Raw genomic sequence first — 9014 nt, forward strand, 5'->3', positions numbered from 1 at the left:
CCAGAGAGCTCCTGCTGGCATTCTGAAAAGCTGAGGCATGTCCAGTGGGCATATTGGTTTTGTTGCTTTCCTACTTTCAAAGAATCCCAGACCCCCTTCCTTCCATGCCATATTACAAGCTGCCGTTGTAAGCACCTTCCATTCCAGAAGGCATGGAGATGGACGTGCTGTGGAAGAAGCACAAGCCCAAATCTCGCTTGAGCATCCACAGCTATTTACAAAGCTGTTCCTATCCCTGGTCTTTGTCAGGAGTCTTCAGATCATTTCAAAACACATACAAACACTGAGCTCCATAAAAGGAATAGAATAAAGTAGGGTGCAAGAGCTGTGTTCAAATTCCGCTTCCTGCAATTAACTTTTAAATAAAGGTTTTAAACTGCCCAAAACATCGAGAGGAATAAAACTGGATACGCGATACTCTCCAGTGTGGAAACTTTAACTGACAAGAATGCTTGCTTTGCAATGCAGTTACTATGAAACATGCAGGAAGATGCAGCTGCTCAGATAATATGGCCCCACGCCATCTGGGCCTTGAGATGCTGACATTAAAATCCTTGAGCTTAATACAATGGCTAATAAAGCATCACGTTGAGCTCCTACAGAAGATGTGGGATACAGTTGCAGCAGCAAAAACTCACAGAAAACAAGCCTATTAGGCTGTGCAAAGTTGCAGCCATTAAATACTTAATGCTAAAGGCAGCAAGATTCACAGATTGCCATACTATTCCCTCTCAGCAGGCTCAGAGATTGGACGTTGTACGTGCAAAGAAGCACTAGAGGGAGCTTGGCTTTCTTTATATAGCTGTTGCATTTTTACTTCCACATTAAAAACAAAACAAAACAAATACCCCACATGGTATTGCAGATAACGGTGTACTGATGAATGTGGGTATGTTTGTTTATACAGTAGACTGGGATTCATTGGATTGGTTACAAGGAATTAGGGCAGTAGGAATAGAACGAAGATGGCAATGAAATGCTAACATGGCTGAATCAAGCCAATTCAAAGTGTTTGTGCTGATCTGTATGCCTTTAGAGCAGGCATCCCCAAACTTCGGCCCTCCAGATGTTTTGGACTACAATTCCCATAATCCCTGACCATTGGTCCTCTTAGATAGAGATCATGGGAGTTGTAGGCCAAAATATCTGGAGGGCCCCAGTTTGGGGATGCCTGCTTTAGAGCCTCTCCACCCCCATCATTCAGCCCAGAGGGCCTTTTGGTGGTTCCTCCACTGTGAGAAGTGGACTTACAGGGAACCAGGCAGAGGGCCTTCTCAGTAGTGGTGCCCACCCTGTGGGTCACCCTCCTGTCAGATGTCAAGGAAATAAACAACTATCTGAATTTTAGAAGACATCTGAAGGCAGCCCTGTATAGGGGAGTTTTTAATCTGTTATCAAGATAACCAGGTGACAGCAAAAACTGCAAAAAACAAACAAAAAACAAAAAAGCAGGGACAATTGAGATATGTTATTTGATTACCTTTCTAACATTGCTCAGGTTTTTTTCTTAATAAAAAGAAAGCCTGTTGCTTCACATGCCTTATCTGTGGCTAAAGGATTATGTATCCGTTCTGTCACTTCTACTGCTGTAAACCTCTAGAACATATTTAGTAGTGCTAAGCATTTAGCTTTATCCTCAGTATATTGTATTGTATTGCTATGGCTGTTTGAAGCAGCCCAGAGTGGTTGGGGCAACCCAGTCAGATGGGAAGGAGGAGGAGGAGGAGGAGGAGGAGGAGGAGGAGGAGGAGGAGGAAGAAGAAGAAGAAGAAGAAGAAGGAGGAGGAGGAGGAGGAGGAGGAGGAGGAGGAGGAGGAGGAGGAGGAGGAGGAGGAGGAGGAGAAGTAGTGGTGGAAGTTTAGATGGGAAGCCTTTGGCCATAGATGGGGATGATGGGAGTTGGAGTCCAACAGTGATTGTCAGCTCTGATTATAGAACTTGCACAAAACGATTCGTGTGTTGAATAATAATAATAATAATAGCTTTTTTGTCCTTGTTGTTGACTTTGTGTGTAACAGGGCCCTTCAGATTCCTTGGGAGTTAGTATTGCTGGTGGCGTCGGAAGCCCTCTTGGAGATGTTCCGATTTTTATAGCCATGATGCATCCTAATGGAGTTGCAGCTCAAACTCAGAAATTGAGGGTAAGAAAAGAGTAAAACAAAACCTTGAAAATGAAATGTTTCATCTTCAAGATAACAACTTCAGTTGTTAGTTTTCACCCTCTTGTTAATCGCAGATGGAAACAACTTCTTAGCATGTAGGCCATTCTTGTTTCTGCTTATTTGTTTATGTATAAAAGTTAAAAGACTGGCTTTGTAAGTTAAAGTGGTTGACAAATAGGTGGGGGGGGGCATGTCTAGCAAATGGTGTGGCAAATTCCAGAGAGGCTATAGACTCCCTCAACTCCCTTCAAAGGAAAAAGGCAGGGTCTTTTATTTTTCTTGACCCATTCCCACATTGAAACTACCCCAGTTGCAGAGCACATCGAACATCTTGGAAGGGATGGTGTCGAATTCTGTAAGGCTTCGCTTAAAAACCTGTGAACCCCTCCCACTTGGTTGGCTCAGAAATCTTAAGACATTGCATGAATGGGTGAAAATTTAAAGCAGGCTGCTGGGTCCCAGGGCTTCATGCGGCACGGCTGTGGCAGCTGCCGGCTCCTGCCGGCTCCTGCAGCATCGCACGCCGCCCGCTGCTGGGTCCTGGGGCTTCACGCAGCGCGGCGCGGCTGAGGCTGCTGCCGGCTCCTGCCGGGTGCTGCGCCTTCGTGCGCCGCCCGCTGCAGGGTCCCTGGGCTTCACGCGCCGCGGCTGGGACTGCTGCCGGCTCCTGCAGAGTCCTGCGGCTTCGCGCGCCGCACCGCGTGAAGCCCAGGGACCCGGCAGCGGGCGGCGCACGAAGCCGCAGGACCCGGCAGGACCCGGCAGCAGCCCCAGCCGCGCCGCGCCGCGTGAAGCCCAGGGACCCGGCAGCGGGCGGCGCGCGAAGCCGCAGGACCCGGCAGGAGCCAGCAGCCTCAGCCGTGCCGCGCGAAGCCCCAGGACCCGCTGCTGGGTCCCTGGGCTTCACGCAGTGCAGCGCGGCGCGGCTGGGGCTGCTGCCGGCTCCTGCCGGGTCCTGCGGCTTCGCGCGCCGCCCGCTGCCGGGTCCTGGAGCCCGTTCAGCCGGAGCTCCGCGCGTCGCTGTGCTGGGGCTCCCGCTGTGTTGGGGCTCGGCGCAGCGCGCGCTGCTGCGTTTACCGGCTCGCTCTGGGTCGTCCCGCTGGCTCCCCCAACACGTCTTATTTTGGGGGGATGTCTTACATTTTTTGGCCTTCAAAAGATCGCGCCATGGCTTATTTTAGAGGCACGTCTTATTTTAGGAGAAACACGGTACATACTCAGGGAAGCAGTTTCAAACTTGCCTTGAAATGGGAAGGGGGTTGTTAAAAGTCCTGCTTGCCCAGTGACTTTCAAGAGGCCGACTTGATATCATCAAGGTCTGACTTCTCTTCCCCCACCCTTCCCTCTTTTGTTTTCCAGGTAGGGGATAGGATCGTTAGCATCTGTGGAACACCAACCGAAGGAATGACTCATTCTCAGGCTGTCAGCTTGTTAAAAAATGCTTCTGGCACTATTGAAATACAGGTAAGGGGGGGGGGGAAACAGAGACAAAAATAAAGATTGCCTGCAGAGCTATTCAGAACATTTATTCAAAATTTGTTTTCAAGGACAGAAATTATAGCCTTTGAGGGTCTGAGGAGAATTTAGCTTCCAGTGGCTGTAATTTAATATATTTTGTCCATTGAATGGTTTATACATTTTGATGTAAGTTTTGTTGTTGTTTTTCACACGGTTTGTAACCAACGTGTTTCCTGAAACAGCTTTGGGCTGCAATTATAGGCAATGATATGCATAGGGGAGAAGTGGAAGCTTAACGGAAGGTGTTTAGCAGCTGATCACATGGATGAACAGGCAAGCAATTCCCTGTTAAAGAGAATAGCTCTTTACCCAGTCCACTGTGTGAACTTCTGTTTGCCCAGTCCACTGTGGGGCTGGTAGCAGGAGGGCGGAAAATCGAAACCGCTTTCAAAGCACAAATACTACTTTCTGAACCATGGGAGCCCAGGTTATTTCATTATGTCACACATGCAAGCCATAATTGGATCTTCACGGGCATTCAAGATATCAGATGGTCCAAAAGCCATGGGTACATTTGGAAACTTGTCAGTTCTTTCTAAATTCAGGCCTGTTTGCTTTAGGACATTTCCACATAAAGCACAGGACATTAAGGTTATATGTCTCGGTGTGCATAGGTGTGAGCCTGCTGTGGTTAGATGTGCAACCTCTAAGCATCAGGCTCAGTGGAGATGAATTATTCCTCTTTGCAGCCACAGAAGCTGCACACAGCCCTAATAAGTTACCTTTGTGGCAGTTGCAAAGTTGCCTCCCAGCACTATCCTGAAAAAGTGTTTCAAGCTTTAAAAAAAAAAAAAACCTGATCGGTAAAAACAACGGAGAGGGCCCTGAAGAAATGTTAAACTTGCAAAGCACTTGAATAAATTTGACCTGTCTGAAGCACATGGGTGGGACCAAATAGGAAATGAAAATCATGTCAGTAAGAGAAAAAGGCAAGCTTGCGCCGAAGAAAAACACACACACAAACACTGACCCCCATGTTTTTAGGTAATGTATCTGTGAGCCTTAACAGAGCAATTGCTCTCAAGAGTTCTGAGTGGAACCACAGGTGCAAATCTGTCTGTGAAACAAACAGGTATGAATTAAAGAAAACAATAATCGGAAGCATTTGGCGAAGTGTCAGTGGCATCAAAACACTATACAGTTCTCCGGGTGCATTTGGTAGAAAAAACAGTGGAGGACACAGAAACATTCAGTTGATGTTGCGCCATCAGTTTTAATCTATTTCCTGCTACAAAATCTTGCGCATTCTCACAAGAACAACCCTGTCTGTATCCAAAGCAAGGCACCATTTGTCTGGCTTGGGAACCAGAAACAGTAATGCTGCTATTGTGTTTATAAATCACCTAGGAGGTGGCTTCATGTTTCCATCTGCATCTTAAAAGTGTCCTTGCAAGCACATACCAAAGCCTCAGATCCTGATCAACACGTGAAGTGGAGACTTGTATGTGCTCAGGCTCCTTGGGCTTGAGGAACATGCACAGGTCAATCCTTTGGATTTTGCAGGGAGCAGAAGCAAGTGGGAAAATAACAAGCTCAACTCTCCCACCGAATTCTGACGTCCTCCACTCTCTCGCCTGCCCCATAACAAACATGGGACGTCTCTGCGTGCCGTTTTCATGTGATAATCTGTGTATTCGTTTCTTGATATTTAAACGGAACCTGCAGGTTGTAGCTGGTGGAGATGTCAGTGTCATTACCAGCCAGCAGCAAGACCCACCAACATCTAGCCTTTCGTTTGCTGGGCTAACAACAAACAGCATCTTTCAAGATGATTTGGGGTGAGTGGCTATGCTGAAACTGGTATCTTCTTCTTCTTCTTCTTCCTCCTCCTCCTCCTCCTCCTCCTCCTCCTCCTCCTCCTCCTCTTCTTCTTCTTCTTCTTCTTCTTCTTCTTCTTCTTCTTCTTCTTCTTCTTCTTCTCTTATTTTTATTATTTTAAATTTTTATTGATGCTGCAACAACAAAGAAAAAATTACACAAATACACAAAAAATACACAAATACACAGTTACACACATAAAAACATAAATACACAATTACACGCAAAAATAACAACAAACGTAAAATTTTCTTGCCAAACAATACAGCATAAATTGGTCTTAGCACCCTAGACCCGACCTCCCGTCTATTCCATAATTCAGTTTCCTATTACTTATTGCCAATGCACACTTTTTATCATAATTTAACGTTTTCTTAATATGTCTTAACTCTTATATCTAACTTGCAGTTATTACTGAAGTTCCTCGAATGCTGCAACAGAATTCAGACTACTGTAATTATATTTCAAATACTCTTTGAAAACCTCCCATTTTGAAACAAATTCCTGTTTTGGTTTATTTTTTTATTTTTTCTGATAGACCATCTAGTTCAGCATACTCTGTCAGTTTTTTGGACCCATTCATGTATAGAGGGGATTTCAGTATTCTTCCATTTTGCTGTGATAAGAACTCTTGCTGCCACTGTGGCATATAGAAAAATACCATTTGTTTTTTGCAGGATATCCAAATCTATAATTCCCAGGAGATAGGCCTCTGGGTATTATTATTATTATTATTATTATTATTATTATTATTATTATTATTATTAAAAACTGGTATCTGCAACTGATATCTTAATGGGGGGAATGTCTTAAAAGAGAATTTTCTAAAAATGCAACACTGATGGTATCGTAACACCTTGAAAACTGTCGAAGATGTACAAAAGCGTCCCAAGCAACTGTTGGAGGTGTGGAGACAAATTAGGCACTTTCTATCACATGTTGTGGCTATGTAAGAAAATCCAGGCATACTTAGAATTACAAAAAAATGATAAAGATTTCCTTTAAGAGAAAACCAGAAGCTTATCTTCTGGGGATTGCAGATTTGGATATCCTGCAAAAAAATGAAAGGTATCTTTTCATATGCCACAGTGGCAGCAAGAGTTCTTATCACTACAAAATGAGAGTGTGATGAAATCCCCTCTATTCATGAATGGATCCAAAAGCTAACAGAATTTGTGGAGTTAGACAGCTTATCAGAAAAAATAAAGAACCAACCAAAACAGGATTTTGTCTCAAAATGGGAAGTTTTCAAAGTTTATTTGAAAAACAACTATAGCAGCTTAAATTGTCGCATTTCAGCAGTACCTTTAAGAAAAATGAGACCTAAGATAAACCAATAATTAGTTAATTTATGATAAAAGTGGGTACTGGCAACAAATAATATATAATTGGAATAAGGAATAGACGGGAGGTCAGGTCTATAGTTCAAGGACTACTTTTTCCTTTATTGATTTGTAATTAATATTGTCTTTATCACTGTTTGCATTTTTGTTTTGTTTTGTTTTCCTTTTTTGGTGTATCAAGAAAAATAAATAAAGGGGAGGGGAAAATGGTCCTGTCCATTGGCATATGTTCCCGTGACCAACCAGTCACCTCTTCATGTGACCTTTGGAGCAAAAAGATTTGCCCCTCCCTAGTTCAGAGTGGCTGTTGTTGGACTTCCCCTTTCCGCCTCTTGCCTTACAGACCTCCGCAGTATAAAACCATCACTCTGGATCGGGGACCCGATGGCTTGGGCTTCAGCATCGTAGGCGGGTATGGAAGTCCTCATGGAGACCTGCCCATTTATGTTAAGACTGTGTTTGCAAAGGTATGCTCCAACATCAATTTTTTTTCTTTTAATTAAGTTGTTACTGAAGATTTTCTTGTGTTACCAAACAAACAAGGAGAAGTACATATAGTGTCTCCACTTTCAATTCATACAGGTTTTTTCACAGCTCGTTCACATTTGGTATGAGTGTCGTAGGCTTCTTGCAGTTGGGAGGAAAGAAAGGGGGAAGAAAGAGAGGGGGGTTGTTATTTTGTTCTATTGCATAGTGTTAGTGTAGGGCAGGCATGTCCAACTGGTTGATCACGTGATCCTGGTCGATCGTGACGTGTTCCACCCTCGTTGCTATTTCCCCTCGCTGCTGGCACTTTTGTGAATGCCTTGATTCCCTGCGTCTGCGGGCAGAGTGTGTGAAGGAGTGAGGGATGCAGACTGTAGGATGAGTGCTTTTATGGGTAAATCACCCCCACCCCCGTTTTATTATACTGGAAGTAGATCGCAGTCTCTATGCCTGGTGTAGGGATAGGTCAGACATCCCCAAACTGTGGCCCTCCAGATGTTTTGGCCTACAATTCCCATGGTCCCTAGCTAACAGGACCAGTGGTCGGGGAAGATGGGAAATTGTAGTCCAAAACATCTGGAGGGCCGAAGTTTGGGGATGCCTGGGATAGGTCATTGCCTTTTTGTGCTGTGCATGTGATAAAGGGGAACCACACCTGGGTGAAGGTGTCTTCCTTTGCTTGTCCCCATGCTAGTTTAAATTTATGACTACCGCTACTCAGAATTAACATTTCAAATACAGAAATACAGTTGGTATTTCAATTTATATCTTTTCTAATTTACTTGTGGGGCAAAAGCAATCACCCCAACTTGTGCGTGTGTTGTTGTTGTTTTTTTAATTGCTGTATAAGCTTGCTGCTGTTGCTGCACGGTGCTTCAGTAAGCTGCAGGCCCAATCCAGTACTTTGCTCCTTTGTCATTTCAGGGTGCCGCAGCAGAAGATGGGCGCCTGAAGAGAGGGGATCAGATCATTGCCGTCAATGGGCAGAGCTTGGAAGGCATCACGCACGAAGAAGCGGTGGCTATTCTGAAAAGGACGAAAGGAACGGTGACCCTGACTGTTCTCTCTTGAACCCTCTTCCCCCGAAGATTTGGGTCAGCACAATAACTCTGTCCACATTCCACAAAGCAAAGAGAATGGGAATGCTTATATCGTTCTCTTGCTCACTGCAGCTGCCAGATTGTTTGACATCATAGGTGGAAAACACAACAACAACAACAAATTACCTTGTTTTTATACACAGTAGAAATAGTTTCTTGCTGTCAAGGCACAGAAGTTGGTTTCTGTAGCATAGGACAATGGCAGGAGTGCTTGAGAGCAGTATTAATATAATCAAAATGGGGGGGGGAGAGGAATCAATGAGACACTTGATGTGTGCAAACATCAGCTAGCCAGTCATGACCTCTTACAACAAAGGAACCTCTCAAGGCCGTGTATCAATCAGTCTGATTTAAGTTTACCACTGTTCTTTAGCTTTCTGTCCATCTGTGAAATTTAGACAAGTTCCTTTCTGCAATATTATTGCTAGGGAGCAACACTTTTAAAAGGGTCATGTTGGAAGCTTGCTGGATATTCATGAGAATCATAAGACTGGATTGGACTGCCTGGTCTATTTTTAATGGTAGCAAAATGCCAATCACTGAATGGGATATGTGCTAATATTGCCCGTCTGTTGCAAAGGTCACAG

The 9014-nt window shown here is 44.4% G+C and overlaps 1 protein-coding gene across 26 annotated transcripts in view; it reads left to right on the forward strand.

Annotated features, from left to right (window-relative positions):
• The window catches only part of MPDZ (multiple PDZ domain crumbs cell polarity complex component), a 116759-nt gene extending 108221 nt beyond the window's left edge, over positions 1–8538 (forward strand). For all 26 annotated transcript variants that reach the window (XM_088658982.1, XM_088658986.1, XM_088658990.1 and 23 more), the window contains 5 exons: positions 2019–2141; positions 3522–3626; positions 5346–5458; positions 7185–7308; positions 8252–8538. In XM_088658982.1, the coding sequence (XP_088515108.1) occupies positions 2019–2141; positions 3522–3626; positions 5346–5458; positions 7185–7308; positions 8252–8398 (612 nt within the window). In that variant the 3' untranslated portion in view covers positions 8399–8538. The remainder of the gene's footprint in view (positions 1–2018; positions 2142–3521; positions 3627–5345; positions 5459–7184; positions 7309–8251) is intronic.
• Positions 8539–9014: the final 476 nt, after the last annotated feature.

The sequence above is a fragment of the Zootoca vivipara genome, chromosome 15 (genome assembly GCF_965207765.1).
Source record: "Zootoca vivipara chromosome 15, rZooViv2.hap1.1, whole genome shotgun sequence".
NCBI classification, from domain to species: domain Eukaryota; kingdom Metazoa; phylum Chordata; class Lepidosauria; order Squamata; family Lacertidae; genus Zootoca; species Zootoca vivipara.